At 42.3% G+C, this 21552-nt stretch overlaps 1 protein-coding gene across 2 annotated transcripts in view; it reads left to right on the forward strand.

Annotated features, from left to right (window-relative positions):
* The window catches only part of LOC144753731 (cytosolic phospholipase A2 gamma-like), a 928534-nt gene that overhangs the window by 234357 nt on the left and 672625 nt on the right, over positions 1 to 21552 (forward strand). The window contains exons 3-4 of one of the 2 annotated variants that reach the window (XM_078641315.1): positions 4210 to 4232; positions 4334 to 4445. In XM_078641315.1, the coding sequence (XP_078497441.1) occupies positions 4210 to 4232; positions 4334 to 4445 (135 nt within the window). The remainder of the gene's footprint in view (positions 1 to 4209; positions 4233 to 4333; positions 4446 to 21552) is intronic. The other variant, XM_078641316.1, reaches the window with a different exon arrangement.

Raw genomic sequence — 21552 nt, forward strand, 5'->3', positions numbered from 1 at the left:
CTATCCTGCCCAGTTCCCTCTCCTGCCCAGTCACCTCTTCTTTCCTGTTGCCTCTCCTGCCCTGTCACTGCTCCTGGCCAGTCACTTTTTCTACCCCATCACTTTTCCTGCCCCGTCACTTTTCCTGCCCCGTCACCGCTCCTGCCCGTTCACTGCTCCTGCCCGTTCACTGCTCCTGTCCCGTTCACTGCTCCTGCCCCGTTCACTGCTCCTGCCCCGTTCACTGCTCCTGCCATGTTCACTGCTCCTGCCCCGTTCACCGCTCCTGCCCAGTTACCACTCTTGCTCATGCCTAATCACCGCTCCTGCCCCATCACTTCTCCTGCTTCGTAACTTCTCCTGCCCCCTCACCTCTCCTGCCACATCACCTCTCCTGCCCCGTCACCTCTCCTGCCCCGTCACCTCTCCTGCCCGGTCACTTCTCCTGCCCCATCACTTCTCCTTCCGGTCAGCACTCCTGCCTGATCACTGCTCCAGCCCAATCACTTTTCCTGTCCCATCACTTCTCCTGCCCCGTTCACTGCTCTTATCCGTTCACTGCCCCTATCCATTCACTGCTCCTGCAGGTTACCGCTCCTGCCCATTCCTAATCACCGCTCCTGCTCCATCACTTCTCCTGCCCCATCACCTCTCCGTTCCTGTCACCTCTCCTGTCCCATCACTGCTCCTGACATGTCACCTCTCCTGCCCGTCACTTCTCCTATCCGTTACTTCTCCTGCCCTATTACCGGTAAACAACGTTTACAACGCAACTTTTACAACGCACTACCATTACAACGCAACTTTTACACTGCAACATCCATTACAACGCACACTTTTACAACGCAGTCATTACAACGCATGACACTACAACGCATACCACTACAACGCATACCATTACAACGCAGTCATTACAACGCATACCATTACAACGCAAAACTTACCATCCAATACTTACCCTACTGTTGCACCCCCTGGAGTTAGAATAGTAATTTTAACCCCTACACTATCCAATATTTTCCCTACTGTTGCACCCCCTGGAGTTAGAATAGTAATTTTAACCCTTATACTATCCAACACTTACCTTAATTGTAATGTAATGTAATGCGTTGTAATGGTATGCGTTGTAAATGTAATATGCGTTGTAGTGGAATGCATTGTAAAGGTATGTTTTAAGAATTCGTTGTAATGGTATGCGTTGTAAAAGTGTGCGTTGTAATGGATGTTGCGGTGTAAAAAATGCGTTGTAAAGGTATGCGTTGTAAAAGTGTGCGTTGTAACGTCATACATCCCTATTACCTCTCCTTTCCTGTCGCCTCTTCTGTCCCGTCACTTCTCCTGCCCATTCCACTCTGTGTACAACTTTGACAAATTACACTTGGGGGCAAATTCCCCACAGTACTCTGGGGTCGATTAGGATGGCGGTGAATCCGCATCCTCCGGGCCAGTGGAAGCCACCGCTGGCCCGGAGGATGCGGATTCACCGCCGCGGTCCCTGACAACACCACCCAGCCAGATTAGGATGGCGGTGGGATCAGCGGCAGATGGCTGGTCTGTCCGCCGCTGATCCGCGGGGTGTAGACTGCTATTTGGTGGCGGTGTCTGCAAGACACCGCCAGCCAAATTAGGAAGCGTGTGTAAAAATGCTTTTCCGCGGCGGTTTTTTCGCCATGGAAAAGCATGTGGACCTTTGCTTCTGGGGGGCCCTTGTGGGCACCCAGGGTGAAGGGGGGGAGGTGGGGGCGGACATGGGGGGCATTTGCATGCAAAAAGTGGCAGGCACCGCGCGGTGCCTGCCGCTTTGTGCATGCAAATGCAATGCATGCATATTTAACATTGCGGCGGGTGCTGCCTGAATCAGCACCCGCCGTAATGTTAAAGATACAGGATGTGACCGCCAGGGTGGCGGTCACATCCTAATTGGCATGGAGGGAACGCCGCTGCCCTTGCGGACGGTCCCTCCTAATCGACCACTCTGTTTGGGGAAAGCTCCTCTGTAACCACTAACTCTGATCTCACTGGCACATATATGCTAAAGGCAGAGGGCGGGCGCGGGCGCATTGTCATTCCAAAGGAGATAATCTGATTCAATCGGAATGACAATGGGCCAGCCCACAGTCTGTAAGAGCTCAGAGAGGGGCTTCTGTAGCCTCTGGAGCTCAACAGAGAAATGCGAGCAGCCCCTGGAAGCTAGATGAAAAAGAAATCGGACTATTCTTGCCGTCCCGGGATGCTTTTTGAAAGTAAGAAGTAGGGGAACGGACTGGAATAATTTTTAGAAGTAGGGGCACGCCGTACCCTTCCGATCCCGCCGACTTCTACCACTGAGTCATTGACGTTATGTCTTGCAAGCGCCAAGAAAGCTTTTAACCTCAGCCCGATGGGAGCGCTTTAAGATTCACGAATGGACGGCCGATGTAGTAAAACATGGGCTGCTCAGGGACCGAATTGCTGAGCGGCCTCAAGCGAAGCCACTCGGCGCTCTGCAACACGCTACTCTGTCTACAGAGCGTTACGGGCGTTCACCGGTCATTAAAGACCAAGAACAATTCTGCCATATACACGGGAACTAGATCACTGCCTGACCAACGGAATACTTGGAAAGCCACCAGGTCACTTCTAGAAGGACGGACCCGAAGAAGACCGACTATTGGCTCGGACGCTATTTTACCGCCATGCTTTCCAGACTTTCTGCCCGAGCATTAGGTTACCGCCACAGGACTAGATTACCATCTACGGGGAACAACAAAAAAGAAAAAATAAGAATCAGACTGAAAAGAGATTGTGGCTGCACTGGACCACCCACACGCACGGTGCAAAAAAATACAAAATAAGTTCCCTTCCATGCCTCGCCTCGAACCGCTGGTTTAAAGAACACACCCAGGGGCAAGAGCCTGCTCTCTCTTGGCAGGGGGAAAACTTCAGCACAAACAAATATATACAGCTGCCCTTCTCCAACATCTTTGGATTGCCCTTCTAACAAGCGTGCGCCTCGCGCTACAAGTGGGAGGGGTGAGGGGTGGGGGGGTGCGAGAGCACATAAAGCGTTTCCCTTGTGGGAACGAGCCAGGGGCACCATGTATTTGTAAGTTAATTACAAACATATGGCATCAAGCTTGCTTTTGCAAGGGAATCTCTGACTTGCACGCATTGCCATTGAAGGCAATGGAACGCGTGCACGTTTTTAGGGCAAAAGCGGCATCGATGGCTGAATGTCTTTTTCCAAGCAGCGCATTCACGCTGCTAGGCAAGACCTAAAAATGGGCCCTGGGGCTGCGACAATAGGTCTCCACAGGATACCCTTCACTTTGTTCTTTGGTGTCCGTATTACTCATTCCCGAGAAGTGTGTATCTTAAGGGTCTTTTAAGGAAACATAATTTAAAGCAGGACCGGGTTGCCTTACTTTTTTTTAAAGTGTCCCTGTTGCTTTTGCATTATCATGTGTCACACATTTTTTAAGGTCTGCTTTAAAGCTAAGAATCACAAGTAGAATATAAACGGAGACCTTTAAGTACCTGGTGCATTTGTGGGGATAGTGTGTGGTACACCTTTTTACTGTTTTTTAATGTCTTAAGATGTTTTTGAGCATTGCTCCTCATGTTTCCGTGGTGCCCTGACTGCCCTGTCGTCTTTATTTTTATTAAGTGATGATCAAATGTACTGTATTGTTGTGCTGATGAATGTGTATCTTTTATGGTCATATTTTGTATATGCCGAATAAAGATTAATATTATTAAAAAATATTCCAAGATTCATGGCCCTCCCTTATCATTGTTCCCTAAATTGCTTACCCAAAATCAACACAAACCACACTATGGCACAGTGACATTCCATTGTGATTCTTTGCTTGTATATTGGGAGTGTTTTTATGGCTTGTTCCTGATCATCACCCATTAAGTGTTACAGGCTCAGGCTAAACTATGGAATACTCCATATTTAAAGGGCGAATACTGTGTGATAGTTTTGTTTACCATTAATTGAGGTACTTAACTCTAAATGACAGTCACTATTTTACCCTACAATTGCATGGAATTGATCAGAAATTATTTGCTGCACCACAGTAGGGATGTCTCTACTACAATGGTCTCTCCAGTATCCTTTCATATCTTTATCCTAACGTTCTGCTCTGCAAAGCATCCTTGGCGAGTGAATGCAAAGATTAGTGGGACTTACATGGACATTACATGTAAATCAGAGCTAAGAATGATTTTTGTTTTTATTTTCCACAGGAAACCAAAAAGAAAGGAACAAGGTAATGTTGCTTTGCTTCTTGATGCTGTTCTGTATGTTGTAGCGTGTAATGTGAACGTTATGAAATGTGAGATGACTACTCATACTCTTGACATCCATCAGCAGCCACATCCGCTGGTCGAAGGAACTCTCAGATGGCGAAAAAGCTGCTACCGAACAGAGAAAGAAAGTTGTTGCTGAGTGCCTTCGAAGAAATTCGATCAAGTGTGATGTGGTAAGAATTCCCTGAATCACTTTTCCCATTGCCGTAAGAACAAGTAAAACTTAGGAATGTTGAGATTTTTCAAAAATCATATAATTCAGTAATTTTTTTCGCCAGACAAAAGTAACATGTGAAATAGAAAGAAATAGAAAAAAATAGAAAGCGTGCACGAAAAATTAGGACAGAACTCCAAGAGTCTGCAGAGTGAATATGAACGAATCCGTCACAGATGCATATTTATACATATAAATTGCAAGCACTTTCCAGCAATAAATGTAAAGTCCTGATGCGGGCCAAGTGAGTCCCAAAAGGTAGGACAAAATTCAAAGTCAAAACACTAAGGTTTATTTAAATTACAGAAAGGAAAAAAATAGTTAGTCAGATTCGTGAAAAATTCTTTATTGTATAGTTAATTAAAACCATTACAATGTTCCAAAACATAAAATGCATTTCCTTCCTATAGAAATTTAGATATAATCAATTGATACCACATTTTAAAAACATATTTTTAAAACCAAGTGAAAATTAGCTGAATTGTAACTGTAACCTATATTATCCTTTCAACAAATTCTCAAAATTGGTTACAAATTTGATTAATTGACAAATTAAATGTGGATTCACTGAGTCCAGAGTTTTTTAGTATTGCTGATCGACAGGTGCGAATGCCTTTTTCATTGAACTTCCTCCTAAGTAAGTTCCGGTGATCATACTCTAACACCGGGCAAATGCATATCAGGTGTATGAAGTCCTGAACTGATGCTCCACATAGGTTACAATCCTTTGGGCCCAGGGTCCTCCAGTCAGGTTGATCGGCGTTTGTGGGTAATTTCCCCATGCGCAGCTCCAAGTACTTCAATTTTAAATGGGGGGGAAAGCAAGGCCTAGGTAAACCGCTGGCTCCAGCCTTTTATAGGATTGTAAAACCATCCATGCATGTGCACATTGTCTTAAGGTTGTTTTGTCTTCAATTAATGAGTGTGAGTTGGCCGCTTTTTTCACAATCTGCTTGAATGATGATACTGGTAGTTTCCTTAGCCAAACTTCTGACATCTTGGTGATTTTCAGAGAAGCATTTAGGTACTTCGCATAGTGTGATTTAGGATAGTTGTGCAAGGCTGTCCAGAGTGCCGAGTTAATTTCTAAGTCACGATTGAGTCATATATTGTACCAGAATGTGATTGACTCATACCTTTTGTGGAGTATTTGGCGCTGTAATCCAAACTCGAGACGTACCTGAGCTGTTGAAGCATCGCACAGTAAACAAAATACTCGTTGGTACACTCGCGTTTGAATTTTGTCTAGTATTGGTGCACTTCTTCCATGATGAACCACACTTCCATAGGCTATCGTTGGAAGTAATTTAGCTTTGATGACTGCCAGAAGTGGGGTCAACAAATGGCCTTTTAGCTGTTTTGATATACTGCAGAATGCATACAGTAAAGCAGTTCCCTTCTTTTCAATTGTTTCATAATGTGTAGCAAATGAAAACCTTTGATCCAGGTGTATGCCCAAATATTTGTAGCTATCAACTACTCCCAACTTGATATCGTTGTTTGTGAATTTTGGCTGTCTGGGGCGACACTGTGTTATGTCATGACCTTTATTTTTTTAATGTTTGTTTCCATCAGGTTTGCTTTGGAGAAATCAGCTAGCTCATGGATTAGACGTTGCAGTCCTATTCTGGTCTGACTAAGAAGAACAACATCATCTGCATAGGAAAGGTGTGTTAAAGGCAATGTGCCAAGCCGTGGCGGCTGTGCGTTGACCCCCTCTAGCCTTGGTGTCAAATCGGCCATAATTAAATTAAACAGGTGTGGGCCAGGACACAGTCTGGCTTTAACCCTTCGTTGGTTAGAATCTTCCTTGTGAGACTTTGGCCATTGCCAATCTTAACCTGCATGCAGGTATTGGTGTAAAGGTCCTTGATTGGATTTAAAATTGTATCCGGTAAGCCCTGTAGTTTTAATTTAGCCCATAGTGTGTGTCGGCTGACACGGTTAAAGGGCGCCTTAACGTCCACGAAACATAGATGGAGTGCCTGTCGCTGTCGTAGACTTTTCTCTGCATTTAAGTCTATTGCTAATACGTTTGCAATTGTACCCGTGCCACGCCGAAAGCCTGACTGTTTGAGGGATTTTTTTATTCTCATCGGACCAATTTACTAAGTCGGTTAAAATCAGCGATGCATAATATTTGGCCTCCGCATCTATCAACGCGATCAGTCGATAGTTTGCTGGATCTGTACGATCCCTGCCCTTGTATATCGGATTAATATTCGCGCCTCTCCAGCTTTCCGGAATGCGACTGGTTATGCTGATCATCTGAAACAGACTACGGATCTTACGTGCCCAGTAGTGGGGATCTTGCTTGTAGATTGCCTGTGGGACACCATTCGGTCCTGGTGCTCTATCAAGCCTACGTTTCCTTATAATTTGCAAGATTTCTACTTCAGAGTGGACGAGAGTAGATTGAGGAAAATCTTCATTTTTCTTTTCATGCACGGTAGTTGCAGGTGGGGGTGACTGTTCCAAGTTGTTTATAGAGTATGAGGCGATTAGATGCTGTAAGTCTTAATTTTTCCTTTCAATGCACGGAAGTTGCAGCTGATGGCAGCTGTTCCAAGTTGTTTATAGAAAAGTTAGCGATTAGATGCTGTACCCATGCGTTCTCCGGAACGCAGGTCGAGTTTATGATGTTTGAGGTTCAGTTCATAGAGTTCACCTGAGCCCAGAATGCTCTGGGGTCAGATTTATTTGCATTATGAACTATTTTCGTCCAGAAGTTGTTCTCCTCGATTTTTTTGTCAATCCAAATTTGTTTCTTGTATTGTTTCTTTAAAGAACGTACTTCCGCCCATACTTTCGACTGCGGGCTATGATTTTGACACTTCCTAAGGGTCTTTCTCAGGAGCCTTCTTAAGCTTTGAGATCCTCGACTAAGATGGCTGTTGTTATCTGTCATGTTGATGGACGCTCCTGCATTGGGTAGCTTTGCCAGGAAGGTGGTCCATGTTTCTATAGTCATTTGGTTTTTTGACTCGAGGGTTAACATTAAGGTTTTAGCATTTTGAGCTATCTGTGGTAATGTGGTACATGTCCACCTTAAACGTTTCAAATTGATTGTTGATGTTTCCCCCTATATTATTGGGGCTTCTTGATGTGTCAATGCTATTATTTTTAGTTCGATATGCTGGGCCGAATGATCACTGAAGTCAGATTCAAATCAACACAAATAATGCATTAAAAGAAAGCCAAGTGCAAGAGGTCATAACATAAGGGAATCAGCCATAGCTAAACAGTTCTGTAACAAAGTGGCACAGTTCGCACGCCAGGGGAGAATAGTCAACCAGAGGACCAACATGTAATCTACTGCCAAGAAAATACATAAATCAGCATAAAGTCTAACCTGGATACCAATCAGTTCAAATGCAAGGAAAATTCTAATGATAAAATAGCACTCTGACATGGAGACTGATCATTATGAAAGCAGGGAAAAAAGTCTTTAAGTATGAGTCAAATAAGCTAGTAAAAAGTCCTGAGAAACTCTCTAGTAAGTTTAGCGGAATCCAAGAAAAGATCCATTTTAAGTTTCAGAAAAGTCAAAACAATGCACGTGACATGGTCTGAAGTGGGATCATAGGACTTTGCTAACAACGATACATGACATTAAACCAATCAACATTGTAAAAAATGTGCTACATATAGTAAGATGACACCCTTTAACCTACAAAAAAGGGAAATTGACCTGGCTTCACAGATAAATACATGCTATTCAGTACAAGAAAACAACACTATAAAATTAATCTCATTTCATCAATTATAGGAAAAGGAAAACACAGAAGAGAAGCATGTAAGCAGGAAACTTGTTCATTCAATTTTAAAATCCACATTTTCTTCAGCAGCTTTAAAATGGATGTCAGAGCAAACAGGCAAAGGCCAGTAAATTAATTTGCAGCTTAATCATACTAATCTAAACACATGTAAATCATTATTATTTTCTATTCAATAGGAACACTTTATCAACATTTACACACAAGCACACACCCACATGCACACACACACACATACACACAAACACATATATTACATGGTGGTTACGTGGTTATAGATAGGTCATAGTTTCCCTAGGAAGATCATTTATTGTTTCACTAATAACTTTGGGGCTGGTAGCAATGTGGTTTCTGGTTGGTTAGGGTATTCACCAAAGCAAGGTAAAAAGCACCACTTTAGTCAGAGTTAGGGAATTCTATAGCCAAGATAAGCCCTACACCCCCCCCCCCTAGTGGCTTGCCATGAGCAGTCAGACTTATCCCAGAGGCAATGTGTAAAGCGTTTGCACAACACACACACCCCAGTGGCACAACAAATACACCCCAACTCTACACAGTATTTTATAAAATAAATTTCTGTATTGCATATGAACATAGACCACATAAACCAATATTCACTTTGCCAACAAGGCAATTGTCAAAACATCACAGGCTTAACTTAGAGGCAATATGTATAGTATTTATGCAGTACTTCAAACAATAATCAAGTGAACAATAAACACAAGAAAAATCCCTCATCAATATGGAAAAATAGAGTAAAATGTAATAAATTATTTGAGACCAAAATGACAAAATCCAATCAGTAAAACCAGAGATATACAATTTAAAGGTTTTAAGTAAAAATATTGCCTGGAAGCACAAAGCGCCAGCTGTAATTATCTGGTTGTGCCACAGTGGGACAAAGTCAGAAGTTAAGGCTGACCGTGATGGATCATGTGCCAAATAATGGGACAAAATTAGGCCCAAAGAATAAAGGACCTTAAATCCTGGTTTGCAAAGCATTTAAAATACTGCATTCGAGGATGCATGTTGCAGCAGTGGTTTTGAGGAGGCTACTGTGCTGCGATGTGGAGTCCTGCATCATCATCAAAAATGTAGTTGACAAGTTGTGGAGTCCTGCGTCAAGCATGTATCGTGCAGTAGCGGATCCAAGAAGCTGTTGGGGTGTGATGCAAAGTCCAGCTTCAACTTTGAGGATGCCGTCAACCAGGAGCTTGCAATGCGAAGCGAAGGCCTGCATAGAGGATGTGTTGCACAGCAGCGGTCCCGAGGTAGCTACGGCTGTGATGCAAGGTCAAGAGTCATGGGTGCATAACACAGCAGAGGTTCCGATGCTGCTTTGAGAAAATGAATTATGCTGCATCTGTTCTGCTCACAGAAGCACAGCTGGGATGGCAGAGCACCTTCCGGTCCAATTTCAAGGGTCCAGGACTGGGGACGCACCACTTGTAGGGGTAGTACTCAAATCAGACAGAGTCCAGGTGCTGAGGTCAAGGTGGTTGGAGCCTTTTTATGTCCCTAAGGCTATGATCAGGAGGTCATCCAACTAGCCTTTGAAGTCACTCTGGCAGTCCTGGGTTTAAGACACAGGTCCAGTCCTTCTCACTCAGACAGCAGGGCAACAGAGTAGCAGTCCTTATTGTAGAATAGCAAAGACATCCTTCTGAGTCTACCACAGGTCCAGAGGTGTACTGAAGCGTTGAGTCTGAACACCCACTATTCATACCTGTAGCCCACTTTAAAGTAGATGAATGTTAAGGAAGTTTCCTGCCCCCCTCCAGCCCCAACTTGTCTGGGGTCACAAAAGACTAGTGCCATACCCTTTGTGAGTTTGCTCAAAAAAAGCCTTTGTGATGTGCAAGTGTGATAGGTGACAGCTCCTCTCCCTCATCAAGTCAGAGATAGCCGTCCTCTCAACACCTATCCTCCTTTGTGTTACTGTGTGGGAGAAATACACAAAGTCCGATTGCCAGGTACACCTTGTCGTAAGACCCAGGATACAGACTGCAGGCAGTAAATGGTTGGGACAAGAAAATGCCAACTTTCTAAAAGTGACATTTTCAGAATTGTGACATGCAATCTTACTTTCCATTAAAGAGGGCTTTCAATTTCGATTCTTTAGACACCAAACACAACATTACTATCGGCTTCCAATTGAAAGCTATCACGTATTAGATGTAATAAATTAACCCAATGCTATCATATATGAGAGGCAGGCCTTGCAGTAGTGAAAAATAAAATTAAGAGTTTTTCACTACCAGGACATTTAAAAGTTAAAAATACATGTTCAATTGTTTTTAAGTATATTGCACCCTGCCCGATAGGCTGCTTGGGTCCTACTCTAGGGGTGACCTATATGTATTACAAAGGAAGGTTTAGGCCTATCAAACGGTTTATTTTGCTGGGTCAATATGACAGTTTAAAATTGCTCACCTAGGCTGCAGTGTCAGTACTGAGACACATTAAAAGTGGGTGGTATAATTAGTGGTGCGGTCTCACTTGTAGTATTTAATTAACAGACCGTGGGAACATGTAGTACCACTTAACTAGGGAGTGACAAGTAAATTGAATGAGACAATTGGGGGTAAGCCAATTTCCCCATTTATAAAGGAGAGAGCACACATACTTTAGCGCTGGTTAGCAGTGGTAGAGTCCCAGAAGCCAACAAAAACAGGTTCAGAGATCAGGAAGGTGAAGGCAAAATGTTTGAGGATGACCCTGGAAAAAGGGCCAAGATCTAAACACATATCATAATGTCATAGAACATGTAATATGTGAGTTCATAAGCAGTGAATGGCAGGGGTACAAGTTAAAAATGAACATTTTTTTAGATCACAATGTTATGTGTAAGCTGTCTTGTTGTCAGCGTTTATTTTTTTGTGGATTACAGTGGTGTTGTGTCAGTGTTTTCCAAACATTTTGAAGTCAATGCTCATCAGTCCTTTTTAGGCTTGGGCAGATATTCAATCACGCAGAAGCAATCAGAGTAATTTATGTGATTCTGCATTACTATTTGATGCAAAATTTCTGATAATTATGTAATGACTCCTTCTCACATAGTTAAGATTAATTTGGTGGGAAAACTCTTACTGCAAATGAATATTCAACGAGCAGCTGCTTACTCTTGCTATCCATGTTCTGCTTCACTTAGTGATGTTTCTTAGCGCAAAATGCATCCTCGCGCCCGTTTTGGATGCTAAGAGAATAGAGCTAAATATCGGTAGTAAATTGGGGAAAAATCCAACCTCAAGAGCACATTTAAAGAGCAGGACCGGCTGCTAATGCTCACTATTTGTGTTCTTTTGCATTTAGCACTATTTCCAAGCACAAAATGTATGTGCTTAAATGCAGAATTTCTGCCCGCGTAGCTCGTGTGTAATCTCACAAATTCTTAGGTAATTCAACGTGATGATGCTATACCGAATTACGTGAGTTACACTAATTCCTGACCCGCAAAATAGATGTTTTTTATTGCTGTGATTGTTATAAAGCACATATTTAATTCAGAGGGGAAGCAATACAGGGTATGTAGCATATTTCTATCAACAGTGTGTTCAATGGGCCTTATGTTAGACCGGGTTAAGCATAGAATTTCTCTGTATTATCCTTTCACTTACACTTGCATCTCATTACTCTTTCAAATCTCATTACATCTCATACTCACACTTTCAGGACTCTGTCTGGTTTACAGGAATTTAAATGGAATACAAAAGTAAGAGTACTTTGACCAAATGTTTTAATAAGCAAAATCCTGGAGACAGCTGGGGGTCATTCACCCAGTACTTACTGAATATTATGACATTTTAGGGGTGGCTAACACTGCCAACTGCTTAGTACCTTTTGAAATCCTTAACATTTTGAATTATATCAGATTAATTTGTGACCCTACATCCCAAGGCATCTGATACTTAATACTTAAAGCCTGTTCACCACTGCTTTTCTGCACTCTTTCCCTGACTATATTAAGGTGGTGCTGTTATTGTGTGGGCATTCCTAGATGCCAAATGTCCCCCTAGCAAATCTCTCAATTCAAGTCAGTTCTGTACCTTTAACAGATATCACATTGTATTCTTGGACTAGAAAGTTTGCTGTTGTTATAGTAAGAAACAAATCCCTTGCAGGAAAGTGTGTTAAGTTAAAAAAATCTGTCATGTGTTCACCACTATTTGATGCTCTTAGTGGGATCACTCTTTTCACAGGTACATGTTACACCTTTAATTACGTGCTTACATCTTGAGGTGTTTGGCAATTGACCTGCTAAAAATAATGTCTTGTTAGAAAAGGGGATGATGTTTAAAAAGATTTTACCCATTCTGTGTCTGAGGGTAAATGTGATGGTGCATATTGGCCAAAATTCGTATGAGCCAGTCATTTCACCACTCCTTGAAAGAATTATAGATCGCCAAATGATCTAATCTGATTTTAATATTTCCAGATTCTCTACAGTGTATAAAAATAATAAGAAGAGACTTAAACAGGGTTCTAAATCCTGGACCTTTAACCCAAGCATACAAACAAATGGATAAAAAATACATTTTAGCAACATTAAACAAGCAAAAATCAAGCAGAATAATCATAGACAAGACTTTCTTGATGCTACCTAGTAAAAGAAGTTACATTGTGATGTCCCTTTCAGGAAGAAATAAAACATTATTCATTCTTTCTCACGTTCTTTTACTGGAATGCCGTTTTAGTTTGGGATTGTTAAGGTGTTGATCACTGTCAGGTTTAAACCTAAAAAAAAAAAATAGCCTAGCTATGTAGAGACTGACATTTTCACTTAATTATAACTTCACATCAACATTTGTTCATGTAATTTGTTGTTTTTGTTGTAGTTTATTTTACAATAAGAAGTAAGTTCTTATTATCATATCCATTATTATCTATAATGTTATTTTAATCTTTGGTTTTTCAGTATATACTACCACTGGGTAGTTAGAGTTAGGACCACTTTTCCACAGGAAATAGATGTTTTGGTTTGCTAATAACTTTGGGGCTGTTTGACAAATCTCCGCAAAACTTTCCTAAAAAATATCTCACCCACCTCAGGTTTTGACTCCAAATACATTTGGAACTAAACCCATAGAGTGCTCCATCTGGTTCCTATGTGGAATCATTTGTTGGAAATATGACTACATGCACGTCACTCGTATGGAGGAAGCACGCGTCATTAAAGTGTTCCGCAGTTTAAGTGGCTTTGGTGAGTTGTTTATGGTATAAGTGCCAGAACCGCTGCAGCCCAGGAAGCACCGATATACCTGCTGACTTACAGGACATGACAACATGGAGTTGCAAAAGTCACTAATATGAGCACCTTCAGGTATTTGCCAGCTCTGTGGGCAATGAGCAGTTGACAAAAGGGTTGAAAAACTGAATTGTTGTACCAGCGTGACATTTTTCAAAACGTTGTGTATAGAGCACGGTAACAGAGAACAAAGTGCTGCAGTTTGTACAATATTAATTTATTGTGAGAAGCATACTTACTTAAGAGACATTGTTTTGGACTAACTAATGACATAAGTTATTGTATTGTATTGTATTGTAATTGCATTTATATAGCGCTTACTACCCCTGACAAGGCGCGAAGCACTTTTTCGGCGGGTAGCACGCTACTCCGGGACCCATAGAGGATTAGTGTTGAATTAGTATAGTGAAACATGGAAGTACATTTTAAGTGGTGGATAGGTTAGTCATTTATTTGGATATGGAATGATAGCAGAAGGATAGAGTAGGACAAAGGTTTGTATTTATTTATCGCTTGTTGACACACGCTATTCAGGAAGCCTATAAAGGATTAGTGGTGAATTAATATGGTGAAATATGAGGTAATTTCAGTGCTGGATATTAGTCTGTTACTTGGAGTGAGAAGGATAGCGGAGGGATAAAAGGGGAAGAAAGATTACATTCATATAGCTCTTGTTACCCCTGATGGGTGTTGAAGCGCTTTTCAGGCGAGTAACTTGCCACTCCGGAACCCATAAAGGATTAGTGTTGAAAATGTGTATAGTATAAATAAGAAGAAATTTGAGTAGTAGATATGTTATTCAGTTATTTGGGCAGTATATTAGTATAGTTGAATATGGAATTTGAGAAGTGAACATGTTAGTCTGTTAATTTTGATTGAAAAGGATAGCGGAGGGATAAAAGAGTGAAGGGTGTTTTTGTTTTAGGTCTTAGTAGTAGGAAGAGGCTTTTGAATGAGTAAAAAGGAGTTTTGGAGGGGCGGAGTCAAAGGGGAGAGTTTAGAAAGGTTTGTTTATGGGGATCGGTGTAGTAAAAAGAGGTGTCAGATGATGCAACGAGGGATAGAGCAGGAGAGAGTCTAGAAAGGGTTATTTTGGCGGTCATAGTAGTGGTATGGGGTATGGGATAAATGAGAGAGTGGATGTAGAGTATATATTGATAGATGTATAGGATGAGAGATAGGGTAGTGCATTGGAAGGAGTAGTAGAAAGAAGTTTGAGATGAGTCAGAAGGTTGGGCTAGAAGATATATTGAGCGAAGTATAGGCTGAGAAATAGGCTAGTGCATTGGAGATGCTAAATTAGAAGAAAGTGATAAATATATAGATCCATAAGTACATTGAAAGTATATAGATACATAAAGGAAGTAAGTACATTTAGATTAAATATATTGATAGAGGCAGAGGATGAAAAATAGGGTAGTGCATTGGATATGCTTTTTCAGGAGAAAAGTAACAGACACACAGATCCAAGTACATGGAAGGTACATAGATGCACAATGGAAGTATGTACATGTAGACCAACGATGATTTTTATTTATTGATTAATATTATTATTATTATTATTATTATTTTATTTTTTTCTTTTCTCTTAACAACATCATTATTTTACATGTTTTATAAAGCAATACACAAAGATAGGTACATATCTATAGTGGAAACAAATGCTTATATACAGAGGGATATGCTGGAAATTTCTGTTTCCGTATGGTGCTTATGTGGGGAAGAGCCAAATCTTGAGTAGTTTTCTGAAGATAAGGTGGTTGTCGGTAGATCTTATGTTGGGGGTAAAGAGTTCCATAGTTTGGCTGCTTAAACAGAGAAGGATGCGCCACCCATGTTTTTTTCTTGTATGGTGGGATTTTGAGACAAGGTGCTCCTTTAGAGCGGAGGTTTCTTTGTTGAATGTGTTTGGTGATTTTATTCCTGATGAAGAGTGGTCCTATTCCATGTATTGCTTTGTGGGTAATACAAAGCAGCTTGAAAGTGGATCTTATAGCTACCGGCAACCAATGCAGGGCTTTCAAGGCAGGGGAGATGTGGTCTCGCGGTTTGATATGCAAGAGTAGTCTGACAGCTGAGTTCTGAATCCGTTGTAGTCTTTTCATGGTCGTTAAAGGTGATCCGTGGTAGAGGCTATTGGCGTAATCGAGTTTGGATAGAACAAAGGAGATGGTAGCTTGGACCTTGTGTGAAAATCCCAAATGAGAGAAAATTATTTGCAGCGTTTTTATAGTAGCAAAGCTTGATCTTGCTAGTTGATCCACTTAGGTATTCATCGACAGCTTGGAGTCCATGGTCATTCTGAGGTTTCTTACATCCTTCGATACTTTAGGCAGTGATCCCAGTTCATCAGGCCATGCAGCAAGCGGGATGTAATTTTTCCAATCGCCACACGTGAGTATTTTAGTTTTTGAAGCATTCAATTTGAGATGGCTCCAAGTCATCCACTGATCCACGGCTCTGAGACAGCTGAAAATTGGTGATTTTCCAATGTCCTTGGGGCATTCCAGTTGAAGGAGTATTTGGGTGTCATCTGCATAGTTGTAGCACGTGAGGTAAAATTTATTGATCAGTACTGGTAAAGACTTCATGTAGATGTTGAAAAGCATGGGCGAGATGATAGAATCTTGAGGGACCCCTGCTTTTGTGGAGTACGGTTTGGACGAGAAAGGTGGGGTATGGATGACATTAGTTCTATTTCGAAGGTAGGATGCGATCCAGTCTAGAGCAGTTCCCTCTATGCCGACTTCATAAAGTCTTTGTTTCAGAGTGTCATGGTCAACCGTGTCAAAGGCAGCTGAGAGGTCCAAGAGGAGTAGCGCAGCAACCCCGTTGCGGTCAACTGTATTCTCTAGGTCATCCAAGATGGCAAGGAGGGCAGATTCAGTGCCTCTTCCCAGACGGAATCCTGTTTGGAAATCTGAAAGTATGTCATTCTCTTCAATGAATTGTGACATCTGGGCGAACGCTGCTCTTTCTATCAGTTTGCCCAGGAAAGGTCCATTTGTAATGGGTCTGTAGTTGTCAGGGTTCAGCGGGTCCAAGTTTGTTTTCTTCAGTAAAGGGCATATGTATGACTTTTGGAGTTCTTCTGGAAATATTCCAGTAGTTAAGGAATCGTTGATGATTCTTCTTACTGGAATGGCAGCAGAGGTTGTTAAAAGAATCGTCTTGAAAGTTTGTGGCGGACAGAGGTCAGAAGGGCTGCCGGCAGGCCTGTTTGCTTTGACCTTTGACCTTGCTTTGACCAGGTCCATAAATTCATCGTGTGAGATGTGTTGGAAGGAACGGAGAGGCTTGATTAGAGCATTCTTGGATAGTTGTTTTGTACAAGGGTTAGTGCTGGTGCTTTGTTTCTGTTTTAGGTACGAGTTCAACGTTTCTGCTTTGTCCGTGTAATGATTTGCCAGTTTGTCTGTGAAATCTTGAGTAAGTAACAGGATGAGTTCCTTCTAGGCAATTTGGTTTTCGAAATTCATTGAGTATTTTATAGAATTTTTTATTTGCACATTTAGCGTTTTGAATTCTGTCTGAATAGTACCTTTTCTTAGCTTTTTTGATAGCCGAATTATATAATCTGTTAATTTTCTGTAGTGAAGTTTGTCTTGTTTGGCGTTTGTTTTGAGCCAGGTATGTTGCAGCTTTCTAATTTGTTGTTTTATGTCTTTTATTTCTATGTTTCTCCAAGGCGCTTTTTTTCTTTTGTTCTGTTGTGTGGTTTTGAGTGGCATCAAGATGTCAAAAGCTTCGTGTAGCCACTCATATAGATTCTGAACAGAATTTATGGTTTCCAGATTTATACTGGATGTTAATTGTGTTTCCAAGTGTTCCAAATTGAGTTTTTTCCACAGCCGATAGGTGGATGGATGTAAGGTAGTTTTAGGTGAGTCGCTTAGTGTTGTTTTATGTTGGAAAGCAAGCAAGTGGTGGTCTGACCATGTGACTAGTTCAGTATTAGCAAAAATGACATCTAGGATATGTCCAGGCGGTGTGTGTCGGATTGTGGACAATCTGATGCAGGTTGAATGCGTCTAGGTTGGTGATTATTGTTTTTGGAATGGTCATATTGGTTTTATCAAACCAAATGTTAAGGTCACCCAGAATGCATAGTTTGGAGTGTATTGTTATCATATTTGAAACTGTGTCTAGAAGTGAGTCTGGGAATGTTACCTTGCTAGGTGGAGGTCTATAAAGGAGCAGGAAGTTACAGGTGGAAGACGGTGTAGTATTGCATCTTGTTAGAAGAGCCTCACAATTCTTTATGGACATGTTGTCAACTTTAGTGATATGTATTGTTTGCCTGAATACAACAGCTAGACCACCTCCTTTTTTGGCTATACGATTTTGGGTGATTATTTGATAGCCTAGAGGACTGGCTTCATGCAGGACTGGAGCCATATCCTCTCCCAACCATTATTCGGTTATGAATAGTATGTCTGGTTTTGCATCGGTGAGAAGGTCGTAGATGTGATGCTTCTTTTTAGAGATCGATCGAGCATTTATTAGTAGACAGTGTAGAGAGTGGCCTTTGGTGATAGTGATACTTTGTTTTGTAGAAGAGTGATCAGTATTGTGTGGGTGTGTAGCAGGTGTGTTTTTAGTGCTGGTATTAGCTGTATTAGGATAGCAATCGTGTAGCTGTTCTGTATCGTGTTCCTCATCCAGCATGCTAAGAAGACATTGTGATGGGTCTGCATGTATATGTGTTGGAGATAGTGTTTGAAACTGAATTGGAGTGCTGTGTTGCTTTTGTGGTGTAACATTGTTGTGAGGTAGACTTGGGGAAGCAAAGTTGTGAGGTGTGGCATGTTGCTTATATTTTTTGCATGTGTTTAAGGCCGAAAGTGTATGAGTCAGGGGAGGTGGTGCAGCATGTGGGTCATGTCGTAATGTTCTAAATTGTCCAATGGATGAGAGGCAGTTAGAAGAGAGGTGCTGTATTGCTGTATCTGTGTTAGGTGTGGTGGAAGAGTGAAAGCTTGGCATTGGAGTTTGTTCCTTTGTGTGGTTTGAAAGGTGGGTATATGTATGTATAATGTATAAATTGAAGTGCTGTCTCTTTAATTATCACCCTGAAGAAAGAACGAGGGGAAAGCTATTTAAAAATCCGGTACTTGAATATGCTTCTTGTGGCCAGCATTTGAAAAAGGCATTGAATGTGAAATGCGTCATGCTTGGTTGAAGCAAATACTTTTGGAACTAAAACCCGTAGAGTGCTCCATCTGGCTCCTATGTGAAGTAATTTGTTTGAAATATGAATACGTGCACGCCACCCCCAAGAAGAAGGACCCGTCATTAAAGTGTTCGGCAGTTTAGGTGGCTTTGGTGGATTATTTATGTTATAATTGCCAGAACCGCCGCTTCCCAGGAAGCACCAATATACCTGATGACTTACAGGACATGACAACATGGATTGACAAAAGTCACTAATATGAGAGCCTTTGGGTTTTTGCCAGCTCGCTGGGCAATGTGTGGCTGACGAAAGGATTTAAAAACTGAGGGGCATGTTCACAAGAAGTTACCTCCGAAAGGGTTTAAAACTGAATTGTTGTAACAGAGTGACATTTTCCAAAACATTGTGTATAGCGCATAGTAACAGAAAACAAAGCGCTGCACTTTGTAAAGTATTAATTAATTGTGAGAGGAATACTAACTAAAGAGACATTGTTTTGGACTCACTAATAAAAAATGTTATGATGGTGGCGCTCTAAGATGTACTATGCAGAGAGAAATTGGGAATAGAGCACAGTAACAGAGAACAAAGTGCTGCAGTTTGTGCAATAGTAATTTATTATGAAGAGCATACTTACTAAAGAGACATTGTTTTGGACTAACTAAAGACATACGTTATGATGGCGGTGTGCCAAGATGTGCTATGCAGAGAGAAATTGAAGTCCTTTCTCTTTGATTATCACCCTGAAGAAAGAACGCTGGGAAAGCTATTTAAACACCTATACCTGAATGTCCTTCTTGCAGCCAGTATTTGAAAAAGGCACTGAAGCAGAAATGAGCCATGCTTGGTTGAAGCAAATGATTTTGGAATTAAACCCGTAGAGTGATCCATCTCGTTCCTATGTGGAGTAATTTGTTGGAAATATGAATATGTGCAAGCCACTCGCACGAATGAGGCACCCTTCATTAAAGTGTTCCGAAGTTTAAGTGGCTTTGGTGGATTGTTTATGGTGCAACTGCCAGAAATGCCACACCCCAGGAAACACCAATATACCTGCTGACTTACAGGACATTACAACATGGATTGGCGAAAGTCACTAATACGAACACCTTCAGGTATTTGCCAACTCCGGGACAAAGTGCTACTGACAAAAGGGTTTAAAAATTGAGGGGCATATTCACAAGGAGTTACCTCCGATTTATCACCACCTTAACGCTTCAAAAGTGGAGATAGAACTAACCTCCATTCACAAGCTGGAGCAAATAGCAGACATCATCAGAGTTCTCCCGATAACAGCTCCAAAACCTAACACCATGGTGGACACCACCAACTAATGCTAATGAGATGCAGAGTAGGCGTTTCCATACAGAAACACATGAAAAAACAGCAACCCCACTTTCACAACGAACTGACAGATCTGAAAAGCAAACCAAAAACACGGGATAAGCTGCTTTAGCCACAGGTATTTAACACCTGCCTCAAGCAGGTGCAAACACGGACGACTACCTGCAGTAGGCAATGGAGCCCCACACACAGCCATATCTGAGGAACGAACAATGCCATGGAGCTACTCATCATGCAGCTGGGAGCTCCAACGGGGCCATAAATACCCACCACCACCACCCGCAGGACCGCCACCACCCCCTAGACCCGGACCCGCCCCCCCCCTTACCACCACAGAGTCATCGCAGAGTAAGACAGTGGACCTACCTAAAACGCATCACTCTAACAGATCTAATGCCCGAAGAAGTCATTGCCCACTACAGGCTGAAAAGGACAATCATTCACCGCATCCTGACCCACAGGTTGATGGTCCCAACACACCGGAGAACCAACATTCCTCCGCAGACAAAGCTGCTGGCTGTGCTGCACCTGTTGGCCTCTGGTACCCTCCAACGAACAACTGCCAGAGTCGGAGGGGTCTCACAGCCAGCCCTGTCAAAGTTCATCACAGCTGTCATGGATGCCATCCTCAGCTTCATACCCCAGTACCTTCACTTCCCCAACACTACGCAGGAAAAGCTGGAGACAAAGCAAGGCTTCTACGCCATAGCCGGATTCCCGGCAGTGTTGGGGGCAAATGACTGCACACATGTCCCAAATGTGCCCCCTGCGGATACTGCACACCACTACCGCAACAGAAAGTGCAACCATTCCATCAATGTACAGGCAATAGTGGATCACTAGGGACTCTTCACCAATGTCGTTGCCAACTACCCAAGCAGTGTGCATGATTCCTTCATCTTCCAAGAGTCCATAATCAACCAGCGCTTCCAGGATGGCACATATGGGACGGGACTGCTCGTTGGTAAGTGCCAAGTCAACACACCACACATCACAATGCCTCCAAAGCGCAAGGCATAACTGTGGGGATGGACATGTGACCAAACCACATTCAACATGTCAAACTACACGAACACCTACGAGACATGACCACAACACTCCATGGTCATCCTGGCCTACCCCTGCACCCTATACAGACTGGTGGTGTAGTTGCCTGCATCAGCTACTCCTGTGGGCTGGCGAACACTCACCCCACACACAGCCAACACAGGCGTCACTGGATTGGTGGACCTGTCATCACAATCTGCCAAACCAAGGATTGACTCTTTTCTCCCTGCACTGTCACAGGTTATCAAGGATATGCACTCTGCCCTTGGATGATGACACCCCTCCGAGATCCGAACACACCCGCCCAGAGGCAGTACAATGCGGCCCACATACATACCAGAGGCATCGTTGAATGCGCATATGGCATGTTAAAGTCATGTTTTAGGTGCTGGATGGCACAGTGGGAAGCTTCTATACAGGCCGGACACTGTGTGCAAGCTGGTTGTTGCATGTGTTGCACAACATCTGTGTTCGCACCAGG

Source organism: Lissotriton helveticus, chromosome 5_1 (genome assembly GCF_964261635.1).
Source record: "Lissotriton helveticus chromosome 5_1, aLisHel1.1, whole genome shotgun sequence".
NCBI lineage: Eukaryota > Metazoa > Chordata > Amphibia > Caudata > Salamandridae > Lissotriton > Lissotriton helveticus.